The sequence below is a fragment of the Scyliorhinus torazame genome, chromosome 27 (assembly GCF_047496885.1).
Source record: "Scyliorhinus torazame isolate Kashiwa2021f chromosome 27, sScyTor2.1, whole genome shotgun sequence".
Classification (NCBI taxonomy): Eukaryota; Metazoa; Chordata; class Chondrichthyes; order Carcharhiniformes; family Scyliorhinidae; genus Scyliorhinus; species Scyliorhinus torazame.
Window position 1 is genome coordinate 30247860 of NC_092733.1, and position 17086 is coordinate 30264945.

A 17086-nucleotide genomic window follows, 5' to 3' on the forward strand; every position below is an offset into this window, starting at 1 on the left:
CTGTACCAACCCTCAAAGAGCACCCTACCCTACCCTATCCTATCCTGTCCCTGCAACTATACCTAACCTTTGGACACAAAGAGAAAATTTTAGCATGGCCAATTCATCTAACGTGCACATCTTTGGACTGTGGGAGGAACCCGGAGCACTCGGAGGAAACACACGCAGACATGGGGAGAACGTACAAACTCCACAGTGTCACCAGAGGTCGGAATTGAACCCGCGTCCCTGGTGCTGTGAGGCAGAAGTGCTAACCACTGTGCCACCTTGCAAAGTGGAGAATGTTGGCATTGATCCCACCTCGTAGGCTGAGCGAGCGCTCTACCACTTGAGCTCATTCCCCCTATGTACTTGCATTTATTCAACACTTTGCACTATCTTAGCCTGTCCCAGAGCCAGCAAAGTTCTTTGAAAGTGCAGCGGGCCTGGCAGCCAATTTGCACACAGCAAGCTCCCCCACCACCGCCCCCCCCCCCCCCCACTCCCCAAAAAGGCAATGTGATCAAGACCAGATGAGCCGATTTCAGTCCAAGGACGAATATTGGACAGCCTGTCTTGTGTCAGTGGGCAGCACGCTCATTGCTGAGGCAGAAGGTTGTGGATTTGCTCCTGGGACAAGTGCATAACCCAGGCTGGCAATACTGCACCCACGCCAGCGGTTCGCTTTAATGCTCGGCGAGTAAGTCAACCCGTTTTTGTTTTTTTTCGGCTTCTGAGGCTAACATATTACACACCTTCGTTGAACACCAGAGGTTTCCGGGGTTTGACATCACAGCCAATTTTCTGCAATCTGACCCGGAACATCGAATCCTCAATGCATGGGCAACGTTCTACTTATGTCGTATTTCTGTTCCAATTCTGAACAGTTAAATTGTGATCTGTTCTTGTTGTCCTTCCCACCAAATCATTTTGCCTACGTTTTTATTGGTAATGGTGCCATTGTCTGGATTTAAATTCCATTTTAAATCTGTTCCGAGGTTGTGCTATTGTGTTATCTCCCAATATGAAATGGGTCTGCGGCTTGCTGGGTGACACTCTAGGACGTGGAACTATCTGGGCTTTCAAATCTAACAGCGTTCAGACAATCCCCGCTGACCCCTAGCAAAAAGAGTCCTTGTTGAGACAATCATTTCTAAAGAAAGCAAACCTGTAAAAGAGGCCTAGTGAAGCCATTCCTACGAGGCTTGGGGACGCGAGAGTTAATTGCGACAGGTGCTTCAGTAAACATTTCCAGAATTCGCTGGGTCCCAAAGGCACAGTTTTGTCGGAAGCTGTATTACTTCAACACCAAAGGATCCAAGGATTTTGATGTCTGTCTGAGGGGGAGGGAATAGCGGACTGGGGCTGGTTGGTGCTGAAGTGTCCCAAGCTAACAAGGGGCACTGTGCCCAGGTGAAACACCAAGGGCGGGATTCTCCGTCCCGCCAGCCGGCCAATGGGGTTTCCCATTCTGGGCAGTCCCACGCCATCAGGAAATCCGCAGGCGTGAGTGAGCTGCCGGCACTACGGAGAATCCTGCCAACGGAGAATCCAGCTGCCAAGATCCAGAACCTGACTGGACTTTGAAACCTTGCCCACCAATGCTCTGGCCGCAGGACATCCATTAGGCAATAAAGAGGGTTTCGGAAGACCACTTCACAACCTTGGCACTCCGTACTCTTCACAACCTTATCATCCCCCTCGCCCTCGACCATTAGGGATCAAGCATTTTACCCTCGTGAGATCCACAATTTTTTTTAGTAGTTGCAATCATTTGAACTGAGAAACTCGATATCGAAGGGGATTGTCCGTACGGACATACGAATTAGCCTCCCCTCGAGGCTGTTCCATTCAATAAGGTCATGGCTGAACCAACCCCGATAAAATTTCATCCCCTTGTTAATCAGTTACCTATCTTTTGGTATATAATGGAATTGGCCGTCCTAAACTGGTCAGGCCTCCCATGTGATACCGTGCCCACAGCAATGTGCTGGACCGTTAACTGCCCTCCGAAATGACCGAGCAAGCCACTCGGTTATCAGCGCCACCTTCTGGAGGGCAATTAGGGGTGTGCAGAAATACGAACCTCGCCAGTTGTGCCCCATGTGCCGTGAAAGAACAAACCAATTAATTAAAAACTGAGGCAGTGCTCTTCGCACACCCCCCCCCCCCCCCCCCCCCCCCAAATGCAAACAGGACAACCCAGCATGCGAGAAATCTAAAAACTAACAAGGAGTGAATGCCCTGGGGCCTGAAGGTTCAGAGCGCACAATGACATTGTTTGCAGATTGAACAATAAACATTATAGTTGCATTTGAACTGGGGGTGGTTGGTAACATTGGATTGCAAAATCTGAAAAATGTTTGCATTGAGAATCAAGAACAATGGTTTTCTTTATGCTTTAACCTGGATTTTATTTTAGTACTTCTTTCTAATCTTTGGATCACTTTGTCTGGCTTTTGCTCTCTACCTCTTGTGTCATCCACAGCTCAGGGAGCACTCCCACTTCTGAGTTTCTTGTCTCTTCCATGTGATGTAGGCATCGTTGGCTGGGCCAGTATTTATTATCCATCCTAACTGCCCTTGAGAAGCCGTCTTCTTGAACCGCTCCAGTCATTGTGGTGTAGGTACAACCACAGCACTGTTAGGAATGAAATGAAATGAAAATCGCTTATTGTCACAAGTAGGCTTCAAATGAAGTTACTGTGAAAAGCCCCTGGTCGCCACATTTCGGCCCCTGTTCAGGGAGGCTGGTAGGGGAATTGAACCCGCGCTGCTGGCCTTGGTCTGCTTTACAAGCCAGCTATTTAGCCCACTGTGCTGAACCAGCCCCTGAGGGGTGGGCAATAAATACGGGAGAGAATTCCAGGATTTTGATCCAGCGGTAGTGAAGGAATGGCCAATATATTTCCAAGTCGAATGGGCAGTACGGTGGCGCAGTGGTTAGCACTGCTGCCTCACGACGCCGAGGTCCCAGGTTCAATCCCGGCTCTGGGTCATAGTCCGTGTGACGTTTGCACATTCTCCCCGTGTTTGCGTGCGTTTCGCCCCCACAACCCAAAAGATGTGCTGGGTAGGTGGATTGGCCACACTAAATTGCCCCTTAATTGGAAAAAAATGAATTGGGTACTCTAAATTTAAAAATATATATATATTTCCAAGTCGGGATGGTGAGTGGCTCGGAGGGGAACCTGCAGGTGGTGGTGTTCCCACGTGCCTGCTGCCCTTGCCCTCCTAGGTGGCGGAGGTCGCAGGTTTCGAAGTTGCTGCAAAGTCAGATGGTTGTGGGTTGGAGACTCGCTGCAGAGAGCTTGGCACACAATAAGCCCGTCTTTCCACTCCAGTCCTGAATGGGCGAGTGTTGCACCATTGGCGGCGCTTGCTTTCAGGCGAGATGTTAAACCGAGGCCACATCTTGCCCCTCAGGTGGAGAATGTGAAAAGACCCCGTGACACTGTTCCAAAGAGGAGCGAGAGAGCTCCCCCATGCCCTGAGCAGTATTTATCCCACAATCAACATCACAAAAATAGATTCATCTGTTCATTGCTGTTCGTGGGTGTGTGTGCAAATTGGCTGCCTCTCTTACATCACCATACATCACTTCAAAACGTACTTCAGTACGGTAGCACAGTGGTTAGCTCAATTATTTCACAGCTCCAGGGTCCCAGGTTCGATTCCCGGCTTGAGTCACTGTTGTGCAGAGTCTGCACGTTCTCCCCGTGTGTGCGTGGAGTTCCTCCGGGTGCTCCGGTTTCCTCCCACAGTCCAAAGATGTGCGGGTTAGGTGGATTGGCCATGCTAATTTGCCCTTAGTGTCCAAAATTGCCCTTAGTGTTGGGTGGGGTTACTGGGTTATGGGGATAGGGTGGAGGTGTGGGCTTGGGAGGGTGCTCTTTCCAAGAGCCGGTGAAGACTCGATGGGCCGAATGGCCTCCTTCTGCACTGTAAATTCTATGATTCAGTCGCTGTAGAATACTTTGGGCCATGCCAAGGTTGTGAAAGGCACTAGTTATAAGTGAAAATAGTTCTTTCTTTCTCTTATAATTTGCCAACTTAAAATCTTTCTTCCCTTTGATGTATTTTCAGTATTGAAGATGCATTGTAAGATGTAACTGCAAACACCCATACTGTATTCCTTTTTTCTCTCCTGTGATCTGTCTTCTGCGCCTGACTCTGTATCTTGTGCTTTGAACTTACCCGTCTCTGCTGCTTGTTTCTGTGCAATATGGTGGGGGCGTAATATATTTTTTTAACATTTCCAGTTTCGCGTCTTGTCAATACTGCACTAGCTACTTCATGTTAGTGAACTGGTGAAGTGAAGTCATCAAGCAAAAGCAATAAAACAGAATAAAAGATCCCTTGAGGAAAAGGTGACAATTGAAATGCAAATTAGGTTTGAGAACGACATGTCCAGATTAAGAATCTTAAACTTAAGTACAGGCAACAGGGGTCTGAGGGGACAGCTGGCAACGGTTGAATGGGTAAACAGTGTGGGAGACAACACCCATTGGGAACACTTATAATGATTCTCGATGTTTAACAAAATACATTCTCTGTTAGATTAAAAGGAAGAGGGTTAGAATGTTGCAAAGAATAGTAGTGACTTGGGAGATCTGGAGAGCTTTAGAAACCAGCAAAGTTATTAAAAGGAGAAACGGTTGAATGAGAGTAAACTAGCCAGGAATATCAAAACAGATTGTCAGAACTTTTGCAACTACATAAAAAGGAGGAGAGTAGCTAAAGTAAACATGATTCCTTAGCGGCAAGGACTGGAGAATTATCATGGGGAGTGAGGACGTTGGATAAATATTTTTGTGCCTCTCGTCACAGTTGAAGACTGAAATTACATACCACAAATAGAGAGCAACCAGGGAGCAATCAATATCAGCAGAGCAAAAAGGGGGCACTTCAGAGACTAAAAACCGACAAAGCCCCAGGACCTGATGGCCACAATGCAGAGGCCGAGCATTCTCCGCTGAGGTCCCCGATCTCACCCGAGTGCCGTTCGATAACATTGTGTTTCTCTGCACTGTGAGCACCGAGAAACACGCAGCAAAATGCGCTCGCTATGGGACTTTGTTCCCATTTTGTTAAATCGCACCCGTAGTGATTAACACTGATTAACACTTTTCAAAATCCCCTAGATTCTAGAACAGTCCCAGTGAGTTAGAAGTTAGCAGATGTAATACCGCTATTCAAGAAAAGAGGGAGATTGAAAACAGAAGGGTAACTGGGGAAAATACTGGAATCTATTATTAAGGAAATCATAATGATGCTCTTCAAAACCATAGTATGATCAGGCAAACTCAACATGGTTTTACAAATGGCAAATTGCGTTTCACAAATTTGTTAAAAGTTTTTTTAAGGACACAACTAGTAGGGTAGATAAAGGGGAGTCAGTATATTTAGCATACTTGGATTTCCAAAAGTCATTCGATAAGATACCACACAAAAAGGTTAATATGCAAGATAAGGGCTCATGGAGTTGAGGGTAATAGATTAATCCAGGTGGAGGATTGATTAAAAGACAGGAAGCAGACAGTAGGGATAAATGGGCCATTTTGAAGTTGTCGGGCTGTAATTAAAGAGCAAAATACAAAAGAACAAAGTACAGGTCATTCGGCCCTCCAAGCCTGTACCGGTCATGATACCAACCTCAGCACTTCCTTGTGCCATATTCCTCTATACCCATCCTATCTATGTATTTGTCAAGATGCCTTTTGAATGCCGTTAATGTATCTGCTTCCATAACCTTCCCTGGCAGCACGTTCCAGGCACTCACCACCTTCTGTGTAAAAAACCTGCCTTGCACATCTCCTCTAAACTTTGCCCCACGGACCTTAAACCTATGCCTCCTGGTGACTGACCGCTCCACCTTGGGAAAGAGTGCTTGCCCATCTACTCTATCCATGGCCCTCATAATCTTGCAGACCTGAATCAGTACATGGACTTCAGCTGTTTATACTATTAGTGAGGTTATTCTACATATTATAGAAAATTAGAATACATTTTAAAGGCATGAAACTTTTAAATGTTGATATTCAGAGAGGCTTGAGTGTGCTCGTGCAAAGAAAGTTAACATCAAGATATAACAATCAATTAGACAAATGACATATTGGTCTTTGTTGCAAGAGAATTGGAGTACAAGAATAAGGAAGTCTTGCTTTAATTGTGCAGATCTTTGGTGAGATCACATCTGTAGTAGTGTGCAGATTTGGCCTCCGTATGGAAGAAATAATACACTTGAATTGCATATGGTACAGTGAAGGCTCACTCGATTCATTTCAGGGAAGAGAGGGTGGTCCGATGATGAGAGGTTGAGTGGAAAGGGCCTCTACGCCCAGAGTTCAGAAGAATGAGAGGTGATCTCATTCAAACTTCCAAGGTTCTGAAGGGGCTTGACAGAGTAGACATTGAGAGGTTGTTCACTGCTGGCTGGAGAACTAAGAACACAGTGACATAGCCTCAACATCAGGAATTGATCATTTAGGTCTGACGTTCGGAGAAACCTCCTCAGGCGGTGGGTTTTAAACCTTCGCAGTTTTCCAGCCCAGAAGGTGGTGCTTGTCCCGGCATGGAATATACTCAAGGCTGGGTCTTTAGATTTTCAATCACCCAGGAAATCATGGGATATGGGTTGCTGGCAGGAAAGCGGAGTTGAGGCAGAAGAACGGCCATGGTTATATGGAATGTGGAGCAGGCTGGAGGATCCCGAGAGTCATCAGCTTAGTGGGGCCCGGGTCACTTCCTGGGAGCTGAATTTCATGTTGACTGATGCATGATGTATTTTCTTTGTGTGCAGATACGCCGCTGTCCAAAGACTGCAGCCCCTACAACCCGGACGGCCCCTTGGACACTATGCTGCTAGGCCAGATCCCTGCAGCCAATCCGAGCCCAAAACCTGAAGCCGTAGCGTCTGCAGCAGGGTTGAGCCCTGACCCCAGAGACTTGGGTAGGTTTAAAACTCCGCACCCGATAAACAAACCAGCAGCTTTTTCTGTGTGTCTGTGACTTCCATTTTCAGGACAGTGATTACAGCGAATTTTGGCAGCCAGCAGCGCGTCACAGTAAACGATGGGCAACTCCCTTGACCTGAATAAATAATGCAGGGCTGCTAAACAAACAATAGGAATTGTATACGTGAGAAATCGGAAATAAATTCAGGAAATACTGCAAATGCACAGCGGGGCTACAGTATCTATGAAGAGGAAAAAACGCTCTACATTCTTCTATGATATACTTTTGAGATTGATAGCATTTAGTGAAATTAATTTGTCCCCTACAAGTCAGAAGCTGCATATTCTCAGTTGCTGGCCTCGAGGAATAACCATGATCCTGCTTTTAACCTTTGGGTCACTGGACTAGACGTATCTTGGTGTGACATTACACTTTTGTGTTTGTTTCACACTGGCGGTTCATTAACATTAGATATATGTGGCCCTAAAGAGGAACGTTAAGATTATACATAGTTTCCCTTTAGTAATAGGATAGTCCATTATGCTTTGCAAAGTGAATGTTCATCACCATGAAACAGCCTATCCACTGTTTTACTGTAAGTGATAATATGAGGGAGAGCATAATGGGGTCCAGTATCATTGGATAAAAGCAAATTACTGCGGATGCTGGAATCTGAAACCAAAAGAGAAAATGCTGGAAAATCTCAGCAGGTCTGGCAGCATCTGTAAGGAGAGAAAAGAGCTAAAGTTTTGAGTCCTGGTGACCCTTTGTCAAAGGTAACCTCGACTCGAAACGTTAGCTCTTTTCTCTCCTTACAGATGCTGCCAGACCTGCTGAGATTTTCCAGCATTTTTTCTTTGGGTCCAGTATCGTAGTGGTTATGTTACAGAGCTAGTAATCCAGGCATTTGGACAAGTGATTCGCAGACATGAGTTCATATCCCACCTTTCTAAAGGGGGAATTTAAATGCAATTAATTACTGCACATGAATCTGGAATAAAAACCCTTCTGGTTCATAAATGTGCTTCAGGGAAGAAAATCTGCCGCCCTTACCTTATCTGGCCTACATCTAACTCCAGAACCACAGCTATGTGATTGACTCTTAACTGCCCCTGAACCAACCTTGCAAGCCACTCTTTAAACAGGGCTGGGCATTAAATGCTGCTCTTACATCCCTTGAATGAACAACAAAAACATTCTAGGTTCAAACTTCATTACAGTGCAGAGGGGATGTTGTATAATTGGCAGTGAAATTATTTGGATGAACCTGGAACTGATGCTTAATGTGCCTGTTGGGATGCCTATGAAAAATTCTCAGTGGCACTAAAAGAAGAAAAGAGAGTTTTCCAAGATGCCTGGCCAACATTCCTCCCTCATTCACTCCCGGCAAAAGGCCCGGGTCCATTGGTCCCACACCTCTTGTTGTTTGTACAGCAAGGAGTCCTGAAGCACTGATAAGGCCCTACCTATATAATGGCATGACCCTTCTTCTTCAAGCAAATTTTGTTTGATTAGACTCTGTGAAGTGCATTTTACTGTGTGAATTATATTGTTGTTGCAGCAAGTTAAAAATAAATCTTCTGGCCGATCTATCAAAGGGTTCAGCCAGAATTGCGATGTTGTTTCAGAAAGCTGCAGTTCTTTTGGAGTGAGGGATTTACAGGAACGCAACAATCATTGCATTCATTATTCATTTGGTAAATGATATGTGTTGAAATATCTGAATGACTACTGATAAGATCCCAGCCCAGACCCCAACATGTGCTAGGATATCAGACAGAACCCTAAGCACTTTTTGTAAATTTATAAAACTGTGAGAAAAGGATACTTTGCTCCAGAAATCCACTGACAAATAATGATATGTTATATTGAAAAAGCTTTATCATGAACACAGAAAATAGCTTACAATTAACAGTTAAACAATTCTTAATAATAAAATGAAACCACTTTAATTTCTAACTGATACCATCTCTATCTCCAATCAAGCAAAACCCATCACAGGTCAAAGGCCACTTGTAAAATCAGTTAGCAAACACAGGGATTCTTGCTGCATACTTGAATCGATATTTCTTGGAAATACTGCTTGAAGAGAGAGAGGGATCCTGTAAGGAGGCTGCCTGCGGATCCTTGACTGTGTCAGACTACTGCTTACCGTGATGGCCTCTTTCAAAACCTGCTGCTCAGCTCAAAGCTCCCAGCAAAACTAAAAAAAATAAACTGTCTGCTACAGACCCAGTTCCTCCCATTTATTACATCATCTTTATCCCATTTAGATCCCCTGACCTGCGTATCCAAGTCTAAACGCAATGTCTCAAATTATCTGCTCCCAAGGGAATCTCCAACAATCATAACAAAATTCCATTCATCCTCTTTGCAAACGCATATATGGTTGGGATGAATGATGATCTCACTTTTATGACATCTTGATTACACCTTCTGCAGCCACAGTATTTGGAAACCTTAACCTGGATTCTTTAATAATACTACTGCAACAGATTTATATACATGGGGCGAAATTCTCCGGAAACGGCGCGATGTCAACCGACTGGCGCCCAAAACGGCGCAAATCAGTCGGGCATCGCGCCGCCCCAAAGGTGCGGAATGCTCCGCATCTTTGAGGGCCGAGCCCCAACCTTAAGGGGCTAGGCCGGCGCCGGCCGAATTTCCGCCCCGCCAGCTGGCGGAAAAGGTCTTTGGTGCCCTGCCAGCTGGCGGCATTCCCGCGCATGCGCAGTGGAGGGAGTCTCTTCCGCCTCCGCCATGGTGGAGACCGTGGCGAAGGCGGAAGGAAAAGAGTGCCCCCACGGCACAGGCCCGTCCGCGGATCGGTGGGCCCCGATCGCAGGCCAGGCCACCGTGGGGGCACCCCCCGGGGCCAGATCACCCCGCGCGCCCCCCAGGACCCCGGAGCCCGCCCGCGCCACCTTGTCCCGCCGGTAAGGTAGGTGGTTTAATCTACGCCGGAGGGACAGGCATTTTAGCGGCGGGACTTCGGTCCATCCGGGCCGGAGAATCGCGCAGGGGGGCCCGCCAACCGGCGCGGCCCGATTCCCGCCCCCGCCGAATATCCGGTGCCGGAGAATTCGGCAACCGGCGGGGGCGGGATTCACGCCAACCCCCGGCGATTCTCCGACCCGGCGGGGGGTCGGAGAATCTCGCCCCTGAACTCCGGCATCAAAAAATATTACTGCAACAGATATAAAATAAAATATATATACCAATTTCTTACATTCATCACACTAATTTGTGTAACTCTAGATTTCAACGTGCAGGCAATAGGCGAATCCTACTTTTCTCTTCCATGAGTTCATTTGCGCACTGTTCTTTGGACAAGTAGATCTGTGAGCTAATTTTTAACCAGCCATTCGCACTGGACAAAAGGCAACTCCAATTGCATTCAAGTGAGCATCAGCACTTTAAATGAATCAGTCCAATCTAGGATCTAAAGACACCAGCTGCTCTTTAATTACAAACGAAACAAAGTAAATTCCAGTCTCTATTTGATAGGAGAATCCAGAGTTTGCTTTTTAACCTGACTTTGGCTACCAGCTAGAGTAGCTCTGATCACAGGTCAGTGTTTCAGGAGCGATGCACGTTGCCGGGGGACTGCTCTTACCACTCTCGGTGTGAAGTTTAGGACTTCGGTTGAGATGTTAGACCGAGGCTCCACCTGTCGTTAGGGCTGATGTCAAAGATGCCACAGCACGTTTTGAAGAAGGGCAGGTGTGTTCGCCCCAGTGCCCTGGCCCACATTTACCTCTCGGCCAACTTCACTACGACAGATTGCCCAGTCAGTTATCTCAGTGCTGTTTGCCGAATCTTGCTGTGTGTAAATTGACTGTCACGCTTCCTACGTTGCCGCAGTGACTCCAATTCAGAAATATTTAATTGGTTTTAAACCTTTTTGGGGGATCCTGTGGTCGTGAAAGGTGCAATAGAAATGCAGCTGCTTTCTTTAAAGCTCGTGGGCGGGGGAGTGGGGTTGGGTTCTGACTTTGGCTGATTCTTTCCACAGCTGCGTTGTCACATAATAAACCAATTTGTGGTCAACCGTTAACTTTCAGCTGCAGGACAGAGTGTACACTCATCATATTTGGCAAGGGCAGTGAGAAACTCTGTTCGGACCTTTTGCACAGCTGCCTGGGGTTTTAGTCGGGGGCTGGGAGTAGTCTAGGATCGCCATTCGAGTCAGGTTTTTCTTGGAAGTTCTGACTCTGCATACCATTGGTAAAGCATGTTTCAAGGAGCATATATATGTGCTGTAGCTGTAGCAAATTGGCCACTGCGCACATGCTTGATATAATTGCATCATGACTCTGTCAGCTAGGTGCGTCAAAATTCTGCCGCCATCTTGGTTGGCGTGCTTGGGTACGCTTGCATGTCAATCATTGCTGTCACCTGGTGGCGTTTTAGATGTCAGTTCTTTTCTCCTGTAAACCCGCTGTTTGATTGCATTGGGGGCAGGTATGCGAATGACGTATGGTCTCAGCAGCAGGCAGATTTATGAGTCATCCAAACTCGAGGCGTTGGCTCCGTTCACTCCCTCTCCACAGACGCTGTCGGACGTGCTGAGATCGCCCAGCATTTTCTGTTTCTGTTTGAGGCAGTTTTAAATTCAACGAAGGTTGAGTTGCCACTACCGCAGTACCTTTACTACCCAGAGTCTGAGTGTTGGCAGATGCTTGTCAGGAAATCCTGGAGAATTGTGTCCATTTCTGGGCAGCGCACTTGAGATAGGGTGTGTCAGGAATTAGTCTGTACAGGAGAAGTTTGGTGAGAGTGGCCCAGGAATGAAGAACCTCAGTTGCTTGGATAAATCAGAGAAGCAGCGAGCAGTTGGGATGTGGAATGCGCTGCTTAGGAATGGTGGAGACGGGTTCAATTGTGGCTTTTGGATAATTGTCTGAAGAGAAAAGAAATCGCAGGGCTATGGGGAATAGGCGAGGGAGTGGGGCGTAGCTGAGTTGTTGCAGAGAGCAGGCGTGGACCAAATGGCCTCCTGTGTCATAATCATTATAATATTCTCTCTGCCCCACTACAGAGACTTGTTTGCAATATTGGCTGATATTCACTTGAGTAATAAAGGTGTGTTACACAATTGAAGGTGTAGTCTTTCGGCTGAGACCTTATGTCGTCAGTCTGCCTGTTAGATTTTAAAGATTTGAAGAGAAGGTGTCCTGGCCAAAACTCAACCCTCAATCAGCAACAAAATAAAAACTGACCATTCTCACGTTGATGTTGGTGTGGCTTTCCTCTGCGCACATTGGCTGCCGTATTTACCTGAAAAAGCAGAAGTAACACTTTTGGACATCCTAGGAATGTGAAAGGCACGGTGGCACAGTGGTTAGCACTGCTGCCTCACAGCGTTAGAGCCCCGGGTTCAATTCCGGCCTTGGGGGACTGTCTGTGCGGAGTCTGCACGCTCTCCCCGTGTCTTTGTGGGTTTTCTCCGGGTGCTCCGGTTTCCTCCCACAGTCCAACAGTGTGCATTGGCCCTGCTAAATTGCCCCTTAGTGTCCATGGATGTGGTTTACGGGGTTGCAGGGGCTAGAGCGGGGTAGTGGGCCTATTGTACGGTACTCTTTTCAGAGGATCAGTGCAGACTCGATGGGCCGAATGGCCTCCTTCTACACAGTTGGGATTCTATGATTCTGCAAAATGTACTGTTGCGGAGTGCCGTTTTGAGTAAAGAGTGTTTGTATAAGTGTTTTTGCAATGTAATTGTTTTACTGGCATCTGTTGAGGTTTCTCAGCACGTACGAGCTTTGGCTGGGCTTTTTCAGTCTGCAAGAGGTCATAGATTATCATAGAATGTGACTTGTAAGCAAGACCTGCTTTACAGGAGCTCTTGTTTTCATAGTTATTACTGTACCTACTGCTCTGCTCAGTTACTGTTATTGTTAAACTTCATTATTTATTCATATTAAGTTCCCCTTTTAAACAACGCACCCAACTATCTCCTTTGTGGTCTCAAGTTACCACATGTACGTTTGTTCAAAATGGATGCCTTTCTTCCTTAACACGTAAGAAGGGACTTCTGAAATAAAAGCACTGATCTGGTTGGCCTATTTCTGTGCTGCAATTGTCTATGATTGTAAAGTCCGATGGATGCTCTCATAATAGATAGGTATACCCACAGGGCTGTTAGGACGGGCATTCCACTACCACAGGGAAACGGGGAGTGTAGCAGAATGAAGACATGGGGCCCGATTGAAACCCCTGCGTGGTGACACCCATCCTCGACCTCGAACCCACCATCTTGGCCAAAACAAGCTCTGCATCGCTTTCGAAATCAGACGGGGCCAGGTGCTTTCAGACAGTAACACGGAATCCGTGTTAGACACACCAAGATCGGTTAACATTTTTAGGAATATAAACTGCTGGAAATGCTCAGCAGGGCTGGTGGTGTCTGTGGAGAGGGGAGGAGAGATTTTGAGTCAAATATTACTTATCCCGTTCTGAAGAAATCATATTCGACTCGCAACAGATCTGTTTCTATCCCCACAGACGCTGCCAGATGTGCTGAGTATTTCCAGCACTGTCGCTTTTTATTACGGATTTCACACATCTGCTCATCATTTGGGTTGATTGTTCAATTTGGCCGTGCAAAAAAGTCGCTGGCAGAGAGCAAAGGTGCAGCTTTCAGCTCCTAAAAAGACTTGATTCTGCTTGCGTAAACTGTAGCCTTGCAAGGTCATCGCTGGAGTGACAAAGATTGAAATGTAACACCAAAGGAGGATGCTGTCCCAAGACCAAGGAAATACATAAGAGACAGTGTCCCTTCGGGACGTTTAACATTACAATGTTGGCAAGAGCGGCGCTTGTAGTTTTTCTCACCCTGGTTCCTTAAAGTAGAAAAGGCACATTGTGTGCCTTCAGTTTGTGTTTTGTTTCAAAGACAAATGTTCTGGGTTCTGCCACGTTCAAATTGTCTTCACGTAACGTATTGGGATTGGTTGGAAAGGATATGCAAGGCTTTGGGGATAAGGCAGGGGGGTGTTACAATTCTGTTTCAAAGAGCCAGTGCACACCTGATGGGCTCAGTGGTCTCTTTTTGCACTATATAAAGATTCTGTGGTCCTAATCAGTCCCAGGATTCACTCAAACTGGAAATGAGTTGAACAGAAGTAACGTATAAAGTTCCGGTGTACTTTTACTGTCCCTGGACGTGACTTCTGGTGCCAGGACTGCCTCTGTTCATATTTCCCTTTCTACAATGGCAGCAGAGCCCAGGTCAATGTTTTGGAATTGGGACTTCATGCCACACACACATTTAACCAACTGATGCCACCCATGGGCCCAAAAGGACTGATGGTGTTAGCTCAGAGATGTCATTGACCAATTTCACTCGAGGGCCGTCTCAGTCACCACCTAATTATGATTCACAACTGATTGATTTGCTGATACCCTCTCACCATTATCTGTTGACCCCAATACTCAATGGAGGAAACCGAATGGGAGAGAGATTGCCAAGAACTGAGCCCAGGGGAGTGGAAACGAATGGCTAGGTACTTTTAATACAAGTGCTTTGGTGCAGTACCAAGGGGGTACTTGCACTGTCAAACGTGTTGCCTTTCAGGTGCGACACTGCACCAAGACCCTATAAGTTCTCTCAGGCAGACCTAAAAGATCCCTGGGTGCACTGTGCCTAGGCTTGCCTACCTGTTGCTCACTTTAATGGTAGTGAAAATTGTGCAATCCAGTCCTAGCAAGGCTATCGGCCAGGACAGAACTCCTGCCACTATCCCTCTGCACCCCTAACCCAGCCCATCGGCCAGATAGACAAATGCATGGGACAGGTGACTCTTTACATAGTGTTGATCCCGGGCGTGGTTAGCATGGAACTGGTCTTTCCCACAAGCGGGTGTTCCAACTTCAGGCTATGGATTGGGCTGTGCAGAAACACCGAGAGAAACTTATCATATTACAGTTCGACAACCTTGTGAAGGCAGCCTCGCCCAGTGATAGGCGGGGACACACCTGATGTAAGAAGGTCACTGAATCCAGCTACTGGCTCAGTATTAAAGGTAAAAGAGAGGCAAAAATAGACATTGGACCACTAGAAAATGTGGCTGGAGAAGTAATAATAGGAAACAAAGAAATGGCAGAGGAACTGAATAGTTACTTTGCATCAGTCCTGACGGTGGAGGACACCAGTGGGATGCCAGAGCTCCAGGAGAACCAGAGGGCAGAGGTTACTGAGGAGAAGGTTCTGGGGAAACTGAAAGGTCTGAAGGTGGATAAGTCACCTGGACCGGATGGACTACACCCCAGGGTCCTAAAAGAGATAGCTGAGGAAATTGTGGAGGCATTAGTGATGATCTTTCAGGAATCACTGGAGGCAGGAAGGGTCCCAGAGGACTGGAAGGTGGCTAATGTAACACCACTGTTTAAGAAGAGAGGGAGGCAGAAGACAGGAAATTATAGGCCAATTAGCCTGACTTCGGTCATTGGCAAGATTTTAGAGTCTGTTATTAAAGATGAGATCGCGAAGCACTTGGAAGTGCATGGTAAAATAGGACTGAGTCAGCACGGCTTTGTCAAAGGGAGGTCGTGTCTGACAAATCTGTTAGAGTTCTTTGAGGAGTTAACAAGCAAGTTAGACAAAGGAGAATCAGTGGACATGATTTATTTAGATTTCCAGAAGGCCTTTGACAAGGTGCTGCATTGGAGACTGTTAAATAAGTTAAAAGCCCATGATGTTAAGGGTAAGATCCTGGCATGGATAGAGGATTGGCTGACTGGCAGAAGGCAGAGAGTGGGGATAAAGGGGTCTTTTTCAGGATGGCAGCCGGTGACTAGTGGTGTGCCTCAGGGTTCTGTGCTGGGACCACAACTTTTTACAATATACATTAATGATCTGGAAGAAGGTACTGAAGGCACTGTTGCTAAGTTTGCAGATGATACAAAGATCTGTAGAGGGACAGGTATTATTGAGGAAGCAAGGGGGCTGCAGAAGGACTTGGACAAGCTCGGAGAGTGGACAATGAAGTGGCAAATGAAATACAATGTGGAAAAGTGTGAGGTTATGTACTTTGGAAGGAGGAATCTAGGAATAGACTATTTTCTAAATGGGGAAATGCTTTGGAAAGCAGAAGCACAAAGGGACTTGGGAATCCTTGTTCACGATTCTCTTTTAAAAAAAATAATTTTTATTAAAATTTTCACAAAATATCAACAACAAAATACAAAAAGAAAAGAACAAACCCCCCACCCACCCCACCCCCGTATACACAAGTAATAAATTAACAGCCATCATCAACACAAAAGCAAATATACACGCCCAATCAGGAAAAACGAACCAGCCCCCCCCCACCGCCTGAAGAACCTTTGCACCGATCCCCTTAAGGCAAATTTCACCCTCTCCAATTTAATAAACCCCGCCATATCGTTGATCCAGGATTCCACGCTTGGGGCCCTCGCATCCTTCCACAGAAGAAGAATCCTTCGCCGGGCTACCAGGGACGCAAAGGCCAGAATACCGGCCTCTTTCACCTCCTGCACTCCCGGCTCCTCTGCCACCCCAAATATTGCGAGCCCACAGCCCGGCTCAACCCTGGAACCTACTACCCTCGACTCCGTCCTCGCTACACCCTTCCAAAAGTCTTCCAGCGCTGGGCATGCCCAGAACATGTGGGTGTGGTTTGCTGGGCTCCCTGAGCACCTAACACACCTGTCCTCGCACCCAAAGAACCGGCTCATACTTGCCCTGGTCATGTCTGCCCTGTGCAGCACCTTAAATTGTATGAGGCTGAGCCTCGCACAAGAGGAGGAAGAGTTCACCCTCCCCAGGGCATCCGCTCACGTCCCCTCGTCGATCTCCTCACCCAACTCCTCCTCCCACTTACCCTATAGCTCCTCCACCGAGGCCTCCTCCTCCTCTTGCATCACCTGATACGTTGCCGAGATCCTCCCCTCTCCAACCCACACCCCCACAGCACCCTGTCCTGGACCCTGCGTGGCGGCAGCAGTGGGAACTCCACCTAACAAATGCCCTTACCTGCATATATCTGAAGGTGTTCCCCGGGGGGAGTCCAAATTTCTCCTCCAGCTCACCCTGGCACGCGAACTTCCCGTCCACAAACAAGTCCCCCATTCTTCTAATACCTGCCCTGTGCCAACTCAGGAACCCTTCGTCCATCCTCCCCGG

At 47.0% G+C, this 17086-nt stretch overlaps 1 protein-coding gene across 2 annotated transcripts in view; it reads left to right on the plus strand.

Moving 5' to 3' along the window:
• The window catches only part of LOC140403328 (sterile alpha motif domain-containing protein 1-like), a 103490-nt gene that overhangs the window by 66781 nt on the left and 19623 nt on the right, over positions 1 to 17086 (plus strand). For both annotated transcript variants that reach the window (XM_072491199.1, XM_072491200.1), the window contains one exon: positions 6782 to 6931. In XM_072491199.1, coding sequence (XP_072347300.1) covers positions 6782 to 6931 — 150 coding nt within the window. The remainder of the gene's footprint in view (positions 1 to 6781; positions 6932 to 17086) is intronic.